At 46.5% G+C, this 23,422-nt stretch overlaps 1 protein-coding gene across 7 annotated transcripts in view; it reads right to left on the bottom strand.

Annotated features, from left to right (window-relative positions):
- The window catches only part of PTPRM (protein tyrosine phosphatase receptor type M), a 661,836-nt gene that overhangs the window by 24,542 nt on the left and 613,872 nt on the right, over window positions 1-23,422 (bottom strand). For 4 of the 7 annotated variants that reach the window (XM_055559596.1, XM_055559597.1, XM_055559603.1 and 1 more), the window contains 7 exons: window positions 19,679-19,776; window positions 8,191-8,307; window positions 7,467-7,517; window positions 2,845-2,999; window positions 2,473-2,608; window positions 1,170-1,319; window positions 51-224 (listed from right to left, as the gene is read on the bottom strand). In XM_055559596.1, the coding sequence (XP_055415571.1) occupies window positions 51-224; window positions 1,170-1,319; window positions 2,473-2,608; window positions 2,845-2,999; window positions 7,467-7,517; window positions 8,191-8,307; window positions 19,679-19,776 (881 nt within the window). The remainder of the gene's footprint in view (window positions 1-50; window positions 225-1,169; window positions 1,320-2,472; window positions 2,609-2,844; window positions 3,000-7,466; window positions 7,518-8,190; window positions 8,308-19,678; window positions 19,777-23,422) is intronic. The other 3 variants (XM_055559598.1, XM_055559601.1, XM_055559602.1) reach the window with 1 other exon arrangement.

Genomic DNA, 23,422 nt, shown 5'->3' with positions numbered 1-23,422 from the left:
ATCCCGCCGTGTCCTGCCCAGGGAGGGGGTGCGGGGGTTGGGGGGCTCACGTCCATAAGGGCCGCGTTGATGTAGTTGCTGCTCTCGCCGTCGATGGTGATGAGGAAGGGCAGGCAGCGGTCAGGCGGCAGGATGTCCATGCAGCGGTTCTTCTCATGGTTACGGGGCAGGAGCGCGATGCTGCAGTCTTCCACGCGCAGGGTTGGCGTCACCATGTTCAGGGTCTGGGGGACAGAGCAGGCACGCTCGGGAAGAGAACCCCGTCTCGTGTGCAGACCTCAGGGGACCCCCTGTGTCCTGCAGCTGACAGCCCCACTTCCCACTTCCTGGACCCCACTTACACAATGAGATTTTTATTTCCTCTTTAGTCTTCAGGACTCTGTGCACGGGCAGAGCCCATCAGACACAAGGACTGCTGTGCGTATGCCAGATCAGGTGCCAATGAGTCCAGCTAGGACTGGACACCGGGGTTTGGAGGAAGAGGTTGGCAGGGGTCAGGCTGGAGTTAGGTGTGGAATCAGGTGCATTCAGACCCAAGGCAAGCATGAGAAATGGCACAGGGCACTCGGGGGGCACTAGCGGTAAAGAACCTGCCTGCGAATGCGGGAGACCTAACAGATGCGAGTTTGATCCCTGGGCCGGGAAGATCCTCTGGAGGAAGGCAGGGCAACCCACTCCAGTATCCTTGCCTGGAGAATCCCATGGACAGAGGAGCCTGGTGGGCTACAGTCCATGGGGTCCAAAAGAAGTGGACACGACTGAACGACTTAGAACACGTGCACTCTTGCCAGCAAGCACCCTGAACGTGCCTGGCTTGGTCTAGCCGTCGGGGTTACACTGTGGGTTTGTCTGACATCTGCTACCTGAGCAGGGGTAGGGGCGGGGAGGGCCTGGCTCTGCTAGACCAGTGGATCTTGATGTGGGGACACTAACTACATCAGCACATGGTCTGGCTGTCAGGGTGGTGTATAGGGGGGCAGGGCTCAGGCATTCAGTGGGCAGCGGCCAGGGATGCCACTGAACACCCGACAGAACAGCCCCGTGGCCACGGACAACTGAGCCCCCAGCGTCAACAGTGCTGAGGCTGAGAGGGCTCAAGGGTTCTGGAGCCGACTCTGAGGTTCTTCTTAGGAGCAAGGTCACAGCCTTGTCCCTTTAGCACGACCTACCCGGAATTCCTCCTTGATCTGGCTCGAATTGGTCTGTGGGTCCAGCTTGTTCATGTCATAGTAGAGAGACCTGACCTGGGAAGCGGGCACTGAGGTGTCCCCACAGAGACAGGCTTCCAGAATGGCATCGTGGATGAACACGTACTGCTCCTGGGGAAGCAGAGAAACCAAGGTAACTCCCAGGAACCAGAGGAGGAGGGGAGGTAGCCCCTCGTGGACCAGAGAACAATGGTTCACCCATCACAGAGCACGCCTTCCTTCCGGAGAGAAGGCTGGGGAAGGGACCTGGCCGCTCTGAGTGGGCTGTCCCAGGGCCAGTAATCCTGTTCCCCTCCAAAGGAAGGGCAGGCATTAGTGACTGGCCATATGCGGAGGCCAGCGGGAGGAGAGGTAAGCAGGGGCTCAGTGCAGAAGGCTTCAACACACTGATGGAAATCACTCAGACACTGGGGCTTCCCAGGTGGTACTAGTGGTAGGGAAACCACCTGTCAATGCAGGAGACGTTAGAGATGTGGGTTCGATCCCTGGGTCAGGGAGGTCCCCTGGAGAAGGGAATGGCCACTGACTTCAGTATTCTTGCCTGGAGAATCCCATGGACAGAGGAGCTTGGTGGGCTATAGTTCATGGGGTCGCATACGGTTGGACACGACTAAAGCGACTTAGTAAAAACATTAATTTCCTAGGAGCAGGGTGGGATACTTTTTCTCAAACACTTGAGTTCCTGAAACACCTTGAATTCTAATTTAGAGAAGTTCCAGACTGCTTCCAGAAAGTGGGCAAATTCCCATGATGCCAGGCCACTCACTGGACAGAATTTTTAAGTACAGTCAGAAGAGAAGGAAATGCACAGAGATTACCCTTAAAAATCACTCTGCAAATGCCTGCCTATTCTCAGGGGTGGTCTCGCTCTGGTTACCAGCTAGTTTAAAAGACACAATAAAAAGAAACGGTATTGAAATCCTGAAGGCTTCAAAGCGGAGCCTCGACCGGGACCCTTGACGCAGAAGCAAGGGGAAAGCTGGGCTTGGGGAGCAGATTCTGTTACCTGGCAGACTCCTGGCCTTTTTCATGTGTTTATGAGAGAAGAAAGAAAAGGAAGGAAGGAGGAGGGTGGGAAGAAAGGATGGCCACGTGCCTTGCCTTTTCTGCTGGGGGTTTCTGAAAACAGAACCACGACTTCTGTCCGCCCCCCATCCCCACCTGCCCCTTGGCCCTGGGACGTGGGTGGCGGGGGCGGGGCCTGAGGCTGGGCGGGCATGGACGCGGGGTGGGGGGGAGGAGATGGGGGACACGGGTTCACTACCTCGGTCTGCACCATGTTCACCCTCCGAGACCGCAGCTCCCGCACGCAGTTGTAGATGTCCACCACTCCTTCCCGCTCGGCCATGTCCAGCATGATGTCAATGACGATGAAACAGCCGGTCCTGCCCGCACCAGCACTGCACGGAGAGGGGGGCTCAGTAAGCGGGGGCAGAAGGGACCCCGCTGCTGCTTCCTCTTAGATCCTTGCTGGGGTGAAATTCACAGAACGTGGAATGACCACCAGAAGGTGTACAACTCAGTGGCGCCTGGCACCCTTGCAATGCTGTGCGACCATCGCCTCTGTCTAGTTCCCAAACATTTCCATCACCCCAAGGGGGCTCGCACCCGCTGCCCTCACTCGGCCCCCACTCACCTGCAGTGCACCACCAAAGGGCCTGCGTTGGGCGGGCTCTTGGATTTCACCTGCCGGACAAAGCCCAGCAGCCCAGTGGCGTGGTAGGGGACCCCATGGTCCGGCCAGCCCGTGAAGTGGAACTGTCTGATCTCTCGGATTTCGTGGACGCCTCGCTGCCAGGGGCCGGTCAGCACGGGAGAGAACACAGGGAAATAGACAATGAGGGGCCAGGAGGGCGCCAAGGACCCTCAGGGTCAGGGAGCCTGGGGCTGGGTAACTGACTGCTGGGAAGAAAGTCATTCTCCAAGGTAACACAGACTCTGAGAGCTCATCACAGGGAGGAAGATGTTTGTAGGGGTGGAAGGGGAGGTGATGCTTGGGGAACACGCGAGTTTACAGGTGCAACGGCAGTGAATGGATAGTGGTGGGCGCTGAGACTCCTTGAGCCTCCTTTCTAAGCCATAGCCTGTTAACAGTCTGTGTCACTCACACTCTATGGTGTGAGGAGCAAGCCCCAGGACACAGATTGGGGGCGGGAGGGGTCTAAGGCGTTTTTGTCTCAAGACAAGCAGCTGAGATGCAGACTCCTGCTCAGCTCTTCCGTGTCCTGGTGCCATCTGTGCCGGGCACTTGGGCTGTGCACACGCCTATGTGTACAGGAAGGCTCCTAGGACAGCTTCCATCCAGACAGGCCAGAGGACCACTTTTCATTGGAACTCAAGTTTGTTAGACTTCTGTTTCTAATTGGGGTAAACACTGAATCCATGCATCTGGTCACCAACAATCAGATGCAAACGCAGCTCTTCAGGTCTGACTCCAGGGTCTAGAGTGGCAGAGGTGTCTTCAGTGGTTGGCTTTCAGGAAGTAGGCATGTCAGCATATTCGGACCATGGAAACCAATAGGTATTTTTGCTGGAATTCTATGTTAGATCAGTAAACTGAAGAGGGAGGGTGGTCTGCCATACAACTGAAGGGGAGGCAGAAGGAAACAGACTTCAAGCATTTTTTTTTTAATTTACTTTTGAGAATAACTAAGTTGATTTATGGGCTTCCCTGATGGCTCAGGGAATCTGAGCTGCCAATGAAGGAGACATGGGTTCCATCTCTGGGTTCAGGAAGATCTCCTGGAGAAGGAAATGGTAACCCACTCCAGTATTCTTGCCTGGAGACTCCCATGGACAGGAAGCCTGGTGGGCTATAGTCCATGGGGTTGCAAGGAGTTGGACATGATTGAGCAACTAAGTACTTTAAATTGATTTTTATCCATTTTTTTCTTCCTAACTATGAATCTATGCAGGAAGACTGTGTTTTAAAACAAGAGTCTGTTTTGAAAACAATTACTTCCAGAATCAAGGCTGCAGGTAACCTGAGATAAAACTTGACTTTCCCCTTTCTCTCTTTCTAGCACTGTTTCCTGGACACCATCTCTGTGTTAGGCCCTGGGTATGGTCTTACTATCTCAACACAAACTGTCCAGGAACCCTTTGTTCACCATCAGTCACTGTTTGTGGAAACTTAGCCAGGAAGAAATTTATGTGCTTTGAAAGAGCAGAAGAGGCAAACAACTATAGGTTCTAAAGATAAGAGTTGTTTGCTATCAGGGTGTTCATTTGTCTTGGTTTAATAACACAAAAGAGCGGAAGCTTCATTTCTCTTAGAAAATCATGCTGTTCTTTAGTTGGTTTAAGCATTAAGGAATTAAGCCGTCAGGGATTCACAAAGGAAAATCAACACTGTCATCTGCTTAATACGCTCTGTGACCCCAGAGCAAGATTCCTAGGTGGTTAGGAGCCCACGTTTCCTCTTGCTGAAACCATGATGACAGTTAGCCAAAGCCTCCATCAGGAGACAAATGGTGAGGCTGTGTCACCCCTGAGTGCTCCCCTGGATTTACGTAGAACGATGGGGCAGGGGTGGTCCCAGGAAAGGGGATAGCCTATAATAAATATTTCTTCATTCCAAAGAGGACAAGAGAGCACTTATGTCCCCGATACGCTGTTAATTTTAATTTTTTTGAGCACTTCTTTTTCTAGGTTTCAGATCTAGCATCCCTAGATGCTGAACTCCATCCATCATGGGGTGGGAAAGGGGCGTCCAACTGATGCAAGGCTTATTCTCTCAGCAGGGTAAATGTCAGTGTCTGGGATGCAGCAAACCTCTTTCCAAAATAAACCTTGCTCTCTAATGTGCTCACTACTGATGAGACGAGCAATGGAGTGGCTTCTGAGTCACTTCTCACTCTTGTTCACGGACGCGGCAGTTCCCTCTTATGCTGTTTTGTAATATATTTGGGGGGATAGATCATAGATGTGATTGGTGATCACAGCCCCAACATGTTGCAAGTTGATATCAAGTATATTTTTGTTTTTCATTAACAAGATTTTTGTTGTTGTTCAGTTACTAAGTTGTGTCTGACTCTTTGTGACCCCGTGGACTGTAGCATGCCAGGCTCCTCTGTCCTCCACTGTCTCCCAGAGTTTGCTCAACAAGACTTAATGTGGTATAAATCAGTATCATCATTATATATATAAATTGTAATAAATATTAATGCTATGTAAAGGTGTCTGTATAGCAAAGCTATGGTCTTTCCAGTAGTCATGTATGGATGTGAGAGCTGGACCACAAAGAAGGCTGAGCGCCAAAGAGTTGATGCTTTCAAACTATGGTGCCGGAGAAGACCCTTGAAAGTCCCTTGGGAAGCAAGGAGATCAAACCAGTAAATCCTAAAGGAAATCAACCCTGAATCTTCATTGGAAGGACTGATACTGAAGCTGAAGCTCCGATACTTTGGCCACCTTAGGAAAGACCCTGATGCTGGGAAAGATTGAGGGCAAGAGAAGGGGGCGACAAAGGATGAGATGGTGGGATGGCATCACTGACTCAATGGATATGAGTTTGAGCAAGCTCCGGAAGATAGTGAGGGGTAGGAAAGTCTGGATAGGAAAGTCTGTTGCAGTCCATGGGGTCACAGAGTTGGACACGACTTAGTGACTGAACAACAACAACAAAAGGTGTGATATTTACTTCATTCTCCTTGTACTTTAATGGGAAGGAAGACACCTAGTAGAGCCTAATCCAGAGACGGTGCTTGATAAATAAGTGTGAGATGATGAATCCCTAGGTGCGTGTTCTTTCTGACAGGTTTCAGGCCATATTCCTGCTTTTCTGAGCCCCAGGCACCTCCTTGCAGAGGGAATTTGGTGTCTGTAGCCAACTTCCTTGCTGCCAGCATCAGCGAGGATAGATTCCCCTGACAGCTTAGATCCACAGAAGCTTTTCAGCTGTCTTCCTCTAGCCAGGATGGACACTTTGTCATTTAACATCTGTTCAGCTCCGGGTCATCAGCCTCATGGGAAAGGAGAGAGGACCGCCCCATGCAAAACAGGCATTGATCAGTTTCAAATTGCAAACTTCCCTGCTTGTTTGCAGAATGAAGCCCAAACCTATTTTTCACCTTTAGGTCCTTTGATGTAAATCCTCTCAAAATAGAATCAGAACTGCAGGACTCTCAAAGCACACACTTCACTTGGCTGTTTCTCTGTTTTTTTTTTTAAGTTTCCTTTCTAATGAGGAAGTTTAAAACCTACAAGAAGTGCTCCGCATAAGTACTAACGATTTGTTTTCCTTAAATATTCCAATTGCCTGGTTAGAAAATCACTAACATGTCATTCTGATTTCCCCAAATGCTTTAACAAGCTCCTTATCCTTCCTTTCCTTCCACCAGCTCTTTGCTGGCTGTCTTAGGACTAAAATACCTGGGTGTTTCAGAAACATTTCTGTGCAGCTGGGGATAGAGAACACTAAGAGGTTAAAAAAAGAGCAAAGAAACAAACAAATCCTTCCTTTAGCCACTGAGATGCATTTTCAGCTTATTAGAGAGCTGACTATTGTTCAAAGAACTCCATGTTTAAGTGATGGCTTTCAGATGATTTTTTTTTTAAAGAAAAAAAATATTCGGGGTCTTTTATCACTATCTGTTTTAATGCAGTTATTCATGAGTGCTCTTGCCAAGAGCCATACAAAAATCCTCCATATGCTTTTCTTTTTTTCCCTCCTGATTCTGCCTAAAAAGGAAAAAAAAACCTGACATCAAAGTGTGAGGTTCAGAACTTAAAGAATTGAGTCAACCAGAACTCCACATTCTTTGAAGTCTTCAAGCCTCCTGTCTGCTTATTAAAAAAGACAGGCTAAGGGAAAAAAATGCTAAATAGTATGAGAAACAGATTAAAATAAACGAAAGTCTCTTCAGCTTTGTGATTCTATGACAAATAGGGTTTTGAAAGTCAGGAGAGGTGTTAAAAACATCAGGGTAAATGAGCCAGGAAGCAAACGCTGCCATTTCTTCATTTCCCACAACTGGTCTCGTTAGTCTGGAGACTGCGTTGATATCCAGGGGGAATAAGGGCTGGAACCAACTGCCCAGAGGTTCATTTACAACGCTGGGGTCTCTAAGGGAACCCACCACTGGGCAACTCGTGCTAGCATCGCTAGGTGCAGCGTAGGGCTCGGCCGCAGAGAACTAGCTCTGGACAGAAGCCTGGGGACTCCAGAGACAACACCAGGGGTCCCCTTCTTGGAGGACAGCAAGGCAGAGAACTCGCCGGACACATCATCTCCACTCCCCGCCCCCCGCAGCCTACCTGTGACACTTCTCGGGATGGACTGCAGTGTGCTTCTCCTCCGGGCCCTCCCTATGTCGGCAGAAAGAGGGGGGTAAGGAGATTCCCTGTTATGCTCAGAGCAGCAGCCCCATCCATGCGCATGGGATGAGCATTTGGGATGCCGCACCCGCAGGGACCGAGAGCTGAAACCAGCATGGGAGTGAGTGAATGGAGAAGCTGGTTCATGCAGAAGCATCCCACGTCTCCTTATGTATGTTTCCAGGCAGACACTTCCACCTGGAAAGTCCATCATCTGCATGAAACCACAGGCTGAGAAAGGCTTGAGGACGTGAAGGGTATCCAGGAGGAGTTAGAACCCGTGTCTCCACACTGATGCTAACTCAGTACCGGGGAACCCACATGGACATACAGCATGAAGGACATTTATCAACTGCCTCTGAACAAGGAGAGAGAGACAGGCTGAACAATACCAACCAGGTTGAAAAGAAAAAGGAAGTGGACACCTAGGTGTATCTTTTGGATTAGCGGCAAAATACATATTCCTATGAAATGGGAATGATTTGCTTCAAAGATGGAAGTGAGGTGCTGCAGGACCAGAGGGTAGAATGCAGTCCTGAGTCATCACTGGCTACAGCCTACCTGCGTTCAGGTGAGACGACAGATGAATTATCCTGGATAAGTTAATGAGGCTGGTATCACTAATGTCTGACTGTAGCTTTTCAAAAATAGTGTGAAAGCTTACCTTTTCAACAGCAAATGTTCTTATCACATATTCTGCCAGTAGCTCTGTTTCTATTAGGGTAACTTTAATGTCTTTATAGATCTCCGTGTCATCTGGCCAGTATTTGCAGCATTTGACCTTTAGAAAACACAAAGGAAATGAGGCTAAAGTGGGTTCTGTTTGTTTGTTTTTTTTTTTTGGAGTTCTCTAAATGATGGGTCACAGTACAATTTATAGGATACAATTTGTGCACAAAATCAGAAATATAGCTTAACTTTGTTCTTTTTAGATCACCTGTATATTTTTTTCTCTCCCCAGAATAAAACACAATTTGAGTCATGGGAGGAATAAAACCTAGGAAAATGGTCTAAAGTTAACAGATTGTATTTATACTACAAATATCCCAGTTACAGTAACCATTCATTTCCTGTCTATTTCTACTCAGGAGTGGCCTGGAAAAATAAACTACAAAAGGTGGCTTGCAATATTTTAGCTCCTCTGAACTTTAAATTTCTTCTAGTTTCAGAAATTGATGGAACATTTTGTAGGAGACCAAGCAGGAAATTGGAGCCAAAAGTCAAGATTAGAGATTTTTTTTTTCCTGAAGAAGGCAATAGCTATGTGTTTTTCTCAAGTTACAATTGCAGATTCATTTTTTGTCTAAGTAAATTCAATGTACAAAACCTGGTGAACTCCCCGTGTTAATGATTTCTTCAGTCACCCAAGCACAAAACCTGGAGATCCTTCTCCAAAACCCAACCAAGTGCCAGGTCGAGCAAGCGGTTGAAACAGCTTTCAAATACGTTTTCCGGCTTTTTATTCCCTCCGCCACCATCTTCGTTAAGGCTCTGCTAACTTCCTGTGTGGACATCCCCTCCTCAAGAAGCTGCAAAACCCTTCCAAGTGTGGTCCCTCTGGCACTGACTTGCTCTGCTCAGTAAACTTCTATTTCCAATGACTGCCCATGAAATTAAAGAGAAATTAACTTTGGCCTGGCATGTAGAGGTCTTTTTTGTACTTGGCTACAACTAGACTAGCATCTTCATTCTTATATTTTTATTACCCTTCTTTCGAGCCACATGTATTTTATGTTCAGAGACAAGTGGTCTGCCTGATCCCCCAGCAGATCTCACACAATTTGTCCAGCTGGACATTTCATCTGTTCTTTGAAGAGTATCTCAAATGCCACACCCCTTCCAAGTCTTTCCTCCATGGGTGTGAGCTCTCTGTTGATGGTTCGATAGGACGTGCCAGTTCTGTTGCTATGACACTGGGTGATGGCCTGCTTATTACCTGCAGGCAAGCAGAGGGCTTTTTATTGCTTATTTCTGCCCCTGGGGTCCAGAGGAGCGGTCATTAGGAGAAAGGAAGCCTCCTTCCAAAGAGATGCTTGTGGGCAGCCTTCTTCGAGCAGAGGCACCTGGCTGGGCGGGCCCAGAAGCGGCAGCCGAGCCATTCTGCATCCCGCCCTCCCATCTCATCTCCCAAAATATCCTGAAATGGCTTGCCACATCTGTTTCCAGCCTACTCAAAAGCTTTCTAAATTGGGTTCACTTTAGTATCTTTTTAACTGCTTGGACTTGTGTCAAGAGGAAAGTATGTTTCCTTCTGGATGCAGGCTCTCCAGTTGAAGGAGTCGGGGCTTGAGTCACCTCCTGGCCTCTATGTTCTGCAGACATGGATGTTTAGACCAGTGGTTACCGGGCGTCTGTTGGAGCCCAGGTGTGGAAGAACCAGATGCTCCTCTCCTCTGACCATGCTGCCCCACTGCAGCCCAGTGCTCCCCGCACGGCCTCACCACCTAAGGCACCAGTCTTCAGCCCAGAATGCCAGTTACCTGGCGTCTCAGCGCCGCTTCCATCCGGCCATCACTCAGGCACCCCGTGGCCGAGGCTGCTGCCTGCCCGTCATTGTGGAGGGTGGCGGGGGTGCATGATGGGCTCCTGCCTCCAACGGGGCGTGGTTGCCGGCTTTAAAATTCACAAACGCGAAACAGTACAGGAAGCAGAATAACTCCTGGATTTCTAACTGCCTTCACAAAGGGTCATTTTTAGCCAGCAGCCTAAATGATCCCAGGTACAATAAAGTCAGAGACCCCCGGACACTCGGGCTGTAGCTCCCAGGCTGGCCACACATTACTGTGACCTTCAGGGTGTCTTTGGAAGAGGGCATGGCAACCCAGTCCAGTATTCTTGCCTGGGGAATCCCACAGACAGAGGAGCCTGGCGGGGTTGTAAAGAGTTGGGCATGACTGAGCACGCTTGCATGCACGCAGGAATTAGGAAAGCGTCCTATGACGTGGGGGTGGCGAGAGCTTCACACCCAGTAGAGCTGAGAGGAGCCACAGAGACAGTTTCCAAACACTCCTCTTCCAGAGTATCACGACTGTCAGACCCAGCTCTTCTTGCCTGGACTCTGCTTTGAGACCCTGGGTTCTCATGATTGTGACCTCATCAGTGGCCAGCTCGAAGCGAGAACCAGCAGGGGCCAGGGCCAGCCTACCCGACCCCCGCTTCCTTCTTGCCCTGGCTCGTGTCCTGAAAGGAGGGAACGAGAGGCCGGCCCAGGGACTGAGAGGGACTCACTCCAGAGATGAGTGGATGGTGGCTGGGAGAGGCTGTGGACAGGTCCCAACAGCAGAGCTCTTTGGAGGAGGAGCTCACGGTCAATTATGCTGTCTTCAGACTCTCCAGGCCCGGCTTCAGGGACAGATACTGAACAGTCAGCCCTGAAATGACTTTAGCTGCCTTGCCTCTTGGGGTGGGAGGGGTAGGAGGGGAAGGGGCAGGAAGAAAAGACACATCCGATGGCCACATCCTCCATCCGTATCCCTAATCACAAGTGGCTCCGTTTCATGGATGCTCCTGTATCACCAGCTCTTCGGGCGGCAGGACGGAGGCTGGGGAAGACCGTAAAGGTCTGTTTCTGTGCTCTGTGCTGGGCCAAGGACTCATTTTGCTAAAAAGCCTGTGATCATGGAGGATAAAGTCAGCCCTTCATTGTGGCCACCACTGCCCCATCAAACAGACACAACCATCGAGGAGGCGGCAGGCAGGAAAAAGACAAAGGCACTGGTACAAGTTTTGATCCACTAAGGGATTTTCCGCACACTCTTTCTAAAAAGACATCCAGAGTGACCACAGTTCTATTAACAGCTGTGTCAGGGGCCGGCTGAGCGTGGCTTTGCTGGGGACGCTGTTGACAAGAGTGGGGACGTTGCAGGGAAGCACGGTGACTGAAGAGCCCTGGTTAAGAGCCACGTGCCAGCGAAGCTTCCAAGAGAACAGGTCTATAGTGTGCAGGATTTTTTGTCTTCAACAGAGATCTCACAGCAATTAGAACATTCACTCAGTTAAATATCCAGATTTCTCTGGCCCTTGTGTGATGAAGTCAGATGGAGGTGGACTTGTGTTTTTCTTGCTGACTTGTGTTGCAGCTGATGATGGGTACCCCTGAGCCTCAGGTTTCTCATGCACAAAATGGGACTGTAGCATTGTTTTTAGGGAGACTGGAGAGTAAGTGAGACCATCTGCCTAAACAGTACCTGGCCTGCCCTAGGTTCCCAGCTCCTCCCTCCGACACCTGCCACATTCGGCCCTGCCCTCTCCTCTGGGAAGCACATCTGAAGCCTGCTCTAACCAGACCTGCTGGAGGTCTGGATGGTGTGAATTGGGAGAATCACTTCACGGCACCAGCAAGTCCCTCTTCAGGCTCCTGCCTCAACCTCCTCCTGCAGGGCTTCTGGTTTTCTATCTGGTCTTCCATTAGCATCTCTTAATGAGTGGATATACAATACTTAGAATACACACAACGTCACATCCCTATCCGTAACATTTCTTTTCATCTTCTGTAAAGAAACTCGTGGCCCGATGCCTCCTGTGGAATTCCAAGTGTCATCTTGCAGACTTCCCTGGTAAATGTCCTGTTCCTTTTCTCTCCTACCTAACTAGATGACAAACCATCAGCACTTTGAAGAAACACATATACCCAGGCTGCTTGTTCCTCACCTTGTTCAACAGATTGGCCTTGACTTTTAGCCATTCCTGAAATTTAAATCATCCTGCGGAAGGACGGACACTTGCTACCACCAAGGACAAAGATTAGCGTGTGTCCCTCTCTTGGTGCCTCCATTCTTCAGTTGTAAAATGGGATAATGCAGACTTTTCCTGTTTTCCTAGTTTTATCTTAAAGTTACAGAGGAAGGCAAGGCTTGAATCAGCTACATTAATATGATGGTTGATGGTGTATCAAAATGCAGAGGAATACTTACTGAATGAGTATAAGTTCATCAAAGGTTAAGGCTATCTTTACTCAGGTCACAAAATGTCAATCTTAAATACCCAATTCGTTAAAAAAAAAGATCGATGAAAGTTCGATCTTTTTGAATCATGAGAGTTCAAGACAGAAAAATTTCAGTAATGCCTACAAAAATAATCTCTCTTCCCTTTCACGTACGAACTGGATGTCTTGGAACAACTTAAGAGATTCTGTAAAAAAATTATTATTTTGTACTGCTACATATTACCTACGTTATTATTATTATTTTTTTACTGTTAAACTATTTCCACATGTTATTAAGGGGAAAATCTTTCCTCTCTCTTACTTCTTCCATTGATCTTGGATCTGGTGGGTTTTTGTAGAAAAGCAAGTGTTCTTTGTATTAAGGCTCCAGGTACACTTGGAACCTTAATACATCTTCCTTGTAGGTGAAGAAGTGAAAGTGTTAGTCGCTCAGTCATGTCCGACACTTTGTGACTCCATGGACTATAGCCCGGCAGGGTCCTCTGTCTATGGGATTCTCCAGGCAAGAATACTGGAATGGGTAGCCATTCCCTTTTCCAGGGGATCTTCCCAACCCAGGGATCAAACCTGGGTCTCCTGCATTGGCAGGCAGATTCTTTACCATCTGAGCCACCAGGGAAGCCCATCTTGTATGTGAATTAGAGCTTATTCTGACATCCAGTGTTCATCTTAACTTTTTTCTTTGTTACTCTTTTAGTGACACACGTGAAAGGAATTTCAAGACAATCTCTTTGGGAAGATGATAATCTTTAAAGCATCCATCAGTTCCCTTGCATCCATTATATATTGATGGGGGTGAGGATCTCTGGTTTCTGCTTCTCTTGGCTCCAAGACCCTTTACCACCTGTTATCAGAACTATTCAGGGAACCTCAACAATCATCTTCCTACATGACTCCGAGATCTCATTTGGATTTTTAATAAACAGTTACATCCTAATGAAGTCTTCATCAAACTGACTAAATATGTTTAGAAATCATTAGCTTAAATTACCAGTGCAAAAAAGAACCTCCTTTGGGAGAGCCCCAGACTGGGTTCCCAGACTTTTGGCAGATGAATTAGTACAACAACACAGCGGAGTCGGTGGGAGTTCCTGGGAACCAGGCGTTGGATAAAGAGCTCGGGGTCCCTCCGGTGGGTTCATTAAAGAGGGAAAACAACCACAACACATCCGACGCAATTTACATGCCAGGTGTGCCGCTGTCGGCAGGTGCCAAGGAAACTGACAAGGGTCCCTTCCCACAACACACGGGCTGCGGGGGATGCGCAGGGGCGACCAGGAAGCCTTAGATAATGACGGGTCCTAGCAGGTGTATGGGGGGAGCCCTGCAGGAGGGAAGTGTGTTTCTGAGTCCTCTGCACAGGTGCTGGGACCAGAGGCCTCCCAGAGGCTCCAACAGGGGCAATTACAGCGGCCTAATGCAGGGCGCTCCGGGGCAGAGATCCGGGGAAAGCTGCCGGGCTCTGACTTAATGAATCAAGTCTGTGTAAACAAACAGCGTCGGCCTGGCTCATGCCTGATTCATGAAGCACCCGCTGTGTGCAGTCAACATGGTAAGCAGCTAGTTGCTGCCCTTAAAAACCATGTCATTTTCATTTCTTCAGTGGTTTGTCATCGTTGTTTCCAAGCGTGGAACGTAGGCATGTCGTCTCTTGACAAATGTGCAGGAGGAACAATGGGAAATGGCCTGGAATGAGCTGACCTTTTCCCGGAGGGCATGCGACCTCTTGTCAACACCCCCAGATCGCACCAGACGTTTCAAGGACAGACGCCATGAAGCACATGGCTAATTGAATTCAGGCCAGTCCACGGGGCTGACGGTGGCAGGGCAGGACTCTTCGAGCTTACCACGTCCCTGCAAACTGGGTGAGGATCTGGAAGGATTTTTTTTTTTTAATAAGCTTACCAGACCTAAAATTCCTGAGTTCTATGAGGCTGTGGGCTTCCATTTAAGGCTGAACTTGAACCGTGGCCCTTGCTCTCCCCTTCAGCTGCACACTATTAGCTGAAGTGTCCATGGCTATTTGTCAGAAAGAATTGTTTCCATCAAAAATATCAATAAGGGCCACCTTGTATGGGACGGGTCCTGATGGAAGGAACAGAAGCCACCTATTTATTCCAAGGCAGGCAACTCAGAGTGAAGCCTGCATCCCACTAAAAGCTGCCATGTCCAACAGACAGTGGGCTCTAGTGTCTGAGGCTTTTTCACTGGAATAATTTCATAGCATGGTCTTCCTTTGATCTGTTAGCCAAACACCATGCTGTCCCTATTTTTCCTTAAAGAAAGAGGGTTTATCATATGAGAACAGCTCATGTCTAGTCACTGGGTCCTGAGACAGCACATTTTGAAATTTCAATTAAGCAAAAAATACGCACATGCCTTTATTTAAAAAAAAATCCAGTAGTAGTTGTTATTTTTAATAATTACTTACTTTTCAAAATAATTTATCTTGGGATTATTTTAAGTGAAGTGAAGTGAAGTTGCTCAGTCATGTTCAACTCTTTGCGACCCCATGGACTGTAGCCTACCATGCTCCACCGTCCATGGGATTTTCCAGGCAAGAATACTGGAGTGGGTTGCCACATCCTTCTGCAGAGGATTTTAAGTGAGCTCTGATGCAAATATGTTGTTGTTCAGTCGCTAAGTCATGTCTGACTCTTTGTGACCCCAGGGACTGCAGCACACCAGGCTTCCCTGACCTTCACTAGCTCCTGGAGTTTGCTCAAACTCATGTCCATTGAGTCAATGATGCCCTCCTACCATTTCATCCTCTGTCGCCCCCTTCTCCTCCTGCCTTCAGTCTTTCCCAGCATCAGGGACTTTGCCAATGAGTTGGCTCTTCACGTCAGGTGGCGAAAGTATTGGAGCTTCAGTTTCTCTATCAGTCCTTCCAGGGATATTGAATATTCAGGGTTGATTTCCTTTAGGACTGATTGGTTTGATCTTGCTGTCCAAGGGACTCTCAAGAGTCTTCTTCAATACCACAGTACAAAAGCATCAATTCTTCAGCACTCAGCCTTCTTTATGGTCCAACTCTCACATCTACACATGACTACTGGAAAAACCATAGCTTTGAGTATACATAAAATCTGGTAAATAACTCAATGAATATTGTTATCGGGAAAGCAAAGCAGTGTGAAGCAGTCTCCATATCTCTTCCTCCTCAACACACGAGGCAGTCAACACGTGTGTGTGAGATGAGTGAGGACTCAGAATCAATCATACATTTCAGGGGAAGAAACAGGTAAAACATTGAGCTTGGCTGTTTCGCAGTGAACTTGGTGGATACCAACTGCTCTAGGTGGGGCAAATTCTCCTTCGTTAGCTTTGTTGGGCATTTCCTGAGCTCTAGGAGGGAGAGACCACAAATTTATAATGCTGTCTCTGTCTCCTCCCTGAAAGGAGTTTGTTGCTTTTATGGCGGAGTTGAAAATTTGTTTTTTTCAGTAGTCATTACTGCTTTTATAGGAAACTACTGATTTGGGGGTGAAAAGGTAATTTATTTATTTTTAACTATTTATTTATTTGTTTGCTTATTTGGTTGTGCCCAGTCTTAGTTTCAGCATGTAGGATCTTTAGTTGTGGCACATGGGATCTAGTTTCCTGACCAGGGATGGAACTTGGGACCCTACATTGGGAGTACGGTCTTAGCCACTGGACCACCTGGGAAGTCCCAAGGAAGATAATTCATAAATGCCACTAGAGGTCTCAGTTGTGCTGGAGAAAAGGTAAGGGTTACCTTAATACTTATGTTTAGGAAGTCCTCAGAATGGGGCGGGAACTTCTCTAACCACCTGCCATGTAGAGACTCATTTAATCTTTACAAGATCCCTATAAAACAGTGGCATGATATCTACACTGCCCAGGTGGGGGCGGGTGGTGGGGAGCTCAGTGACCCCTTCTAGGCTGGTCACACAAGGAGCTCCCCACATCCCCCCAGGCCAGCTTCCCTGCTCTCAGCATCTCCCAGGAGACAGGGAATCAAAAGGCGTAAATGGCTTTTACACGGTTGGCAGTAAACCTGTGCTTTTTCAGTTTTTATACTTTATCTAATAGTCCCGTGGCTTCTCCCCTCTTGTCTCATCATTTTACTAATATCCTTTACAGAAACTTTTACATTTTAATGGTCAATTTTCCCTGTCCTTTTCTTATGGTCTCTTTGAAACACTTCTAAAACAAAGGACATAAATGTGCCCTCCATATTTTCTTCTAAAAGTTTTAAAACATTTACAACTTTTGGTTTCATTTGGTATTCAATTTGGGGCTTTTCTTTTAGTTTGGGGCTTTTCTTTTAGTCCACATGAATAACCAAAAGTGCCAGTTCAACTGATGGAAAAGCTCATGTTTTTCCCACTAATTACACATTTTCCTACAAATGCCTACATCAACATCTGGGCTCTCATTTTTTGATCTGTTGAAATATTTATTTCTTCCTGATTCACGGTGTCTATCATTTCCCCTTTTGCTATGTTCTTGTCTGGTTTTGATATCAAGGTTATACTAGCCTCTTAAAATAAAATGGGAAAATAGTCTCTCTTTTTCTCTTCTCAGAATAATTTTTATAAGATTTGAGTTACCCATTCCTTGAGTATTTAGCAGAATATATCTATAATACAATTGGGAGTAATGCTTTCCATGGGTCACTTTTTAACTATAATTCACTTTTTAAATAATTTTTGTCTCTTCAGAATTTGTTTCTTTTTGAGTCAGTTTTGGAAAATCAAATTTGTTAAGAAAATTGTTGATTTTATCTGAATTTTCAAATTTATTGTTATTCATATTATCTGTTATGTTAAAAATGTATCATTCCCACTATTTGTTATTTCTGATTTCTTTTCTTCTGATTGCCAGATGGTTGTCAATTTCATCAGTCCTTCCACAAAACCTTTTTGATCATGGTGATCTTTATTATTGTTTCTTTGATTTTTATTTAATAACATTCTGCTCTGCTGTTACTGTTTTCTTTTTTTAGTTTACCCTGTTCCTCATTTATCTTCTTGAATTAGATGCTTAATTAGTCTTCTAATAACAACCCTGAAGAACATAGATATACTTTGGGTACCATTTGCTTGGCATCCTACACGTTTACTACATGATGCTTCATGATTCACGGTTCTAAGTATTTTCTGAGTGATATGAGGGTGTTGTGCTTTGACCCATGAATTAGTGGAAGCGTTTTCTCACCAGAGCCTAACTGAGGACCCATCTGCCTCTGTCAGTTGCCTGTTCTGGTGCCTGGCTGGCTTCCCTCTCCTTTGCCCCTCTCCTATTTCCCCCTTGGCCCTTTATCTGAGCATCTACCCTTTGTGAGTTTAGGTTTCATGTGGCTGTCTCAGTTCAAATTCTTAGCACTGTACATGTCCACGGTGTTACCTCCTGTTCTTGGTGGGCTTTAGAACTCAAGATCCAAGCTCATGAGACTAAAGCCCTATCCCACTTGTCAGGACCCATGGGCACCATCATGTCAGCCTCTAGTGGGAGCCTGTTGCCCCCTCCCCCCTTTCTCTGGTCTCTAGTCCTTGCTTCTTCTCTGTTCTCTAGTAGTTTACTTTCTTAAGAGCTAAGTTAAACATTATTAACATTTATGTTTACATATACATTTATATTTTATATTAAATACATTAAAACCCATTTACATTTTATCTACAATTTCAGGATGTTTGTAAGAGGAGGATTTTCAGGTTCTTTGGCTTATCATCTTTGCTGGAATTTTAACTACCTCCCACTTTTTAAGTCTCTCTTCTTCCTGGTTTGTGCTTCCTGAGACCTTCTGAAAATCCATTTGTAAGAACAGCTTTATTGAAGTGTAACTGATGTACTGAGTTGGCCCAGAAGTTCGTTTAGGTTTCCGTAGGATGTTAAGGAAAAGCTCGAATGAACTTTTGGGCCAGCCCAATACAGATAGCTTCAGGTGCACAACTGGATGGCCTCTGACATAGTGAACGCCCTTGGTACAATCTCTACAACCCAGGTCAGGGGCAATATCCACCACCTCCTGCGGTTTCTTATATGCCTTTGGGCTTTGTGCATGTGTGTGCGCGCGTGTGTGTGTGTGTGTGTGTGTGTGTGTGTACTGAGAGCACTTGACATAAGGTCTACCCTCTTAACAAATTAAGTGGGTGATGCTGTATTGCTGACTATAAGCAAGCTTTGTACAGCAGATCTCTAGAACTTGTGCCTCTGGTGTAACTGAGACCTTATACCCACTGAACATCAACCCCAGCTTCCCCTCCCCAAATCCCTGGCGCCCACTCCTGCACTTTCAGCTTCTGTGACTTGACTCTTCTCCATCACTCACGCCTATGGGTGGAATAGTCCAGTGCCTGCCCTTTTTAAGTGGCTTACTTCACCTGACCTGACATCCTTCAGATGCAACCAAGTTGTCAGTGGCAGGATTTCTTTTTTAAGGCTGACAGAGAATCTTACGAAACACCCCCTCTATCATTTCTGCCCCTAATATTTCAATTGGAGGCTAATCTCTAGGCGCAGAGTAAATCTCACAATGTCAACGTCTCTAAGAAGTGACGGGTCCTTCAGCAGAACCATGGAAATGGCCTCACTGTTCAACAGAGCAGCTGCATCCTGTGTGTCTCTTCTCTTTCAAATTCCACTTTGGGAATAATCCTGTTGAATCCTATGACTGAGATCTTAACTACTGAAGAATTTCCTGGTTAAATAAAAATAGCTCATCCGCAGTTAATACAGATGAAGCAACCCAAGGCCTTGGGGGCGGCGTGTGGTCCCCACTTCACAGGTCAGGAGAGGGAGGAAAGGGACGATCTAAGCGAGAGGAGATGCTGGAATTCTAAGCCTGGGATTGACTCTGGGCTTCCGGCTGTTCTCAGGGAGGATTCTCCCCCAGGTGGGGAATGCAGGCCTGCCTCCTGGGGCTCCCCTTGTGCTCTGACACCCAAGCACCAGCACGCGTGCTTCACTACGTTTTTGTGTTGTTGTGTGCTCAATATATCCGGGCAACAACTGCTTTTAAATCCTGAGTGCCTTTCCTGTCTGTTGCTATCGCAACACATGAAAGCAATTCAGGCTATGTTTACTGATAATGTATAAGCAAGGACAGCAAGCCAGAGGAGGAGCCTAGTGGTTAGCATTTTCGGAAGGACACAACACTGCATCCAGGGCTGGCTCCTGCCCTCCTTCACACAGGTGTCTAAGGAAGGAACAGATGACTGGGAAGCGGAGAGGCACTTACCCGCCCCACTTCCACCAGGTTGGTCACCATGACGATGCTCGCTGTGTTCTCGTGCCACACCATCCTCCAGAAGTCAGAGATCGTCTCCTGCATCGGCCCTGCAGCAAAACACAGCAGAGACGTGTGCTGTCTTTGGGAGCTTGCACCTGCGGCACTTCCGCGGCTCACAAAGAAATCTCCAGACAGCGGCAGGCAGTCCCCTCATCCCTCTAGGTGGACAAAGCTCTCCCTTCTAGTGTGATGTGGCGGTGGGGGGCACTCTTCCTATAATAGCACCCTTGGAAACACAGAATTTTTCACTCATGGTTTAATTTTCTCATGTCATCCAACGCATCTGTATTTGAGCCCTTTTTGCCCTTCTTAAATGACTGCTGTGAAAGAAAGTTGTTTCTTCATCATTTAGCTATTTATCTGTATAATACTCGAGTGTGATTTTTTAAAAAAAGGGGTACCATCACTCTTCCTGCTAACAACTGGCGATATCCAGGGAAGCAGTCTATAGAATGAAATGAGCCTCTATAGGAAAGATGGCCTTTTCTGGTTTCTAGTATTTTTCTTAATCTGTGCTATCTGTCAAATCAATCTTTTCTAGAATTTTCACCTAACGCCTTCCAGCGAGTTTGGAGTTTCGAGCACTTGTACTTCCTGTCACTGACCATGACCTGCTTTCCCAGCTCCTGGGATCTGAGCATTAAGGAGCTCTTTATATGGACTGGAAAAAAAGACGGAAAATCTGTGTTACAAAATGCCAGTGCTATAGACACTGTAAAGGCACAGAAAGCTGGAATTTAAACTTTCTTTAAATGCAGATTTTTAAAAAAAGACCCAAACTCTATGTTCAAACATGTTTGAGGGTTTCCATGTAATAGAATAAATCTTTTTTGGATAAATCTTCATGGTTCCTATTTATTTCAGTGTGTCAGTAATACATAATTAAAAATCTAAGGTTAATTAGCATATTAGCCTTTTCTACTAAAATTACAAAGGACTTATCTCTGACCACTCCCGATTTAAATGCAATTTTTCTATAGTGTTTATCACTTTTTGAAGCCCACCATGAATGCTATTTTAATACAATGTTTATATTTTCACATTTGTCAACTTCTTTGCTCCCTTTCAAACAATTTTAGAACTTTTGTCTAGCTCATCTTTTAATTTTTCACAATCATGAAATATATTCTTCAGGAATTTCTTAAGGTTCTGCTGGTGGCAAGCTCTCAGAATTATTTGCTGAAAACATATTTAGACAGTTTTATTGGGTGCGTATTTCTAGAGTGACGTTTACTCTATGGCTTCCATTTTAACAGCATAAGTCTTTATATGACCAGTAGACATGTGGGGATAGGAGAGGAAGATGCTTTCAAAGGTGGACGGGCTGGAGAGCTGTGCCATTGGATCTGGACGTTGTAGATTCCCAGGTTTGGAGTGTGACTATGTGAATACGTAAGTTTGGGATCTGCCTCTGGCTTTGAACCGAGTGTGTGATGTGGGGCAAGTTACTTGGTCATGAAAAAAGACAAACAACCCAATTTACCAATAAAAATGGGCAGTGCACTTGAACAGATTTCTCTAATGCCCATCATCATTAGTTATTAGGAAAATGCAAACCACAGCCACAGTAAGATACCATCTCATACCCCCTGGGATGGTTATAATTAGAGAAAAAAGCCAGAAAATAACACTGCGACCTTAGTATCTACATCTCTCTTTATCTACATACTGATTTCAGGAACACGGCTGAGGGTTATTTTGAGAATCTGTGGAATGAGCGCTGACTCAGGCATTTTATACAGTCATGTGTCAGAACAAAAACCAGGTGCAAAAAAACCCCCAAAACAACAACAACCCAAGGTGCATTTACATTAAAATAGAATGAGAAATGGAGAGGATAAATTGGAGGTATATTTAAAGCAATTTGGGCTGTAAGTTGATCAATTTTTAAGCCAGATGATGGCTACATGAAGATTCATTGTACAATTCTGTCGATTTTTGTTCATATTTGAAGTTTTCTATGTCAAGATTAATAAAAAAAATCTCACCAAGAGATGTATTATCACTGACTGTAGAATCTGGTCAGTAAAAACAGAGATATTTCTCCACAAATTATTTTGCAGAAATCAGTAGGTTAAGCCATAGGTTAGGAGGAAGAACTTCCAATCTTCGTTTGCCTTACAAAATGAACATTAAGGAAATTAAAGCTTCTAAAGCCCAAGGCCATAAAAGAGCTGAAGATGCAAAAAACCAACAGAAAAGCCAACAAAGAAACAAAAAAAAGGGTGCATTTAAAGTTATTTATTGATGGTCACTTGCTGGCTGAGCAAAGGGGGCATACCTGACCCCTTCAGTCACTGCCCGTTCCTCTTGACCAAGTATCAGCTTCTTCTTTTTCTTCTTCCTCACTGTCAAGCTTCCTTCCCTTTTCTCTGAATACAAATGTCCACTGTTCCTCCTGCTGCTGTGACGATACTCTTCCCCTCCTCGCGAGAACCCCTCCACCTCCTGAGCCTCTGCGTCGAGTCCCTTTATGGGACCTTGAGCGCTGCCCCCACGAAGCTTTGCCTGCCGCTTGCCCCGTCCCTTGGCGTGTGCGTGCCATTCTCCTGATGGACGGGCTGAAGATTTCAGTGACTTCAGTCAAGGTTACCGGGGACACAAGTAAACATCGGATCTCATCAATCACTACGCTTCCAGCTCACGGGAAGAGAGGTGTCTCCATTGTGTACTTAACGGCTTGTTACTTATTCACAAGGAAAAAATAACCCGAGTCCATCTTTGTGCAGACACACACACACTCTCCACTGCGACCCGGAAACAAAGGGGTGACACTCTTTGCTTCCGCCGGACACACAGGCCTGTGCCACCTGCTCTGAAACTTCCAGAACCAGTTCTGATGACAATGGTAGCCATTGTGGCTGAATGAATGTGGATGAATCTGGTGCCCCAGCATTGCAGATGCCATGTGCTTTCAGAAAGAAATCTTCCTCTCCCCTCAGTGCCCAACAGAGACATTCAAGGCTGGGCAAGTTCCCAGGTGCAACTCACTGGCCTTTTCTCGACTCTAGAGCCCCTGTGATGACTTATCTCAAGTTCCCCTGGGAGGAGGGAACGAGGCTGTCGTGCTTATTGCTCTTTCCTTAGCGTCCATGGAGTACCCAGCACAGAGCATGGGCTCATAAATACATGAATGAATGAGTACTTCTGTATGCATTGCTATAAGCCATATTATTTACTATTAAAGTGTTAAGAGTGTGGACTCTTTGCCACCCCATGGACTGTAGCCTGCCAGGCTCCTCTGTCCATGGAATTCTCCAGGCAAGAATACTGGAGTGGGTAGCCATTCTCTCCTCCAGAGAATCTTCTGCACCCAGGGGTCAAACCTGGGTCTCTTGCATTGCAGGTGGATTCTTTACCATCTGAACCACTAGGGAAGCCCCATAAAAATATTAAGTACTATTAATACATAATACTTGTAGGAGTCTCATCCTGACATCTTTTGGAGATTATCTGTAGAAGCTTGAAAGAACATTGCCTCTAGTTCTTCCTGATTTATTATAAAGGGGGGCATATTTTGCAAGGGCTTCTTCAGAGTGAGCGTGAGGGTCCCCCGGTCTCCAGAATGCAGTCGGGCAGTGCTGCAGAAGCTGGTTCCAACCGCGGAGCCGGTGGCTCCTTGGAGTCCCCCTGCTCCCAACACTTTCCCTCCAATCTCAACCCAATCCATCATTTGGAGCCTGAGTGCAATTC

The sequence above is a fragment of the Bubalus kerabau genome, chromosome 21, assembly GCF_029407905.1.
Source record: "Bubalus kerabau isolate K-KA32 ecotype Philippines breed swamp buffalo chromosome 21, PCC_UOA_SB_1v2, whole genome shotgun sequence".
NCBI lineage: Eukaryota > Metazoa > Chordata > Mammalia > Artiodactyla > Bovidae > Bubalus > Bubalus kerabau.
Note: the sequence above shows the minus strand (reverse complement) of the source record. Positions and strands in the feature narration are given on the sequence as shown.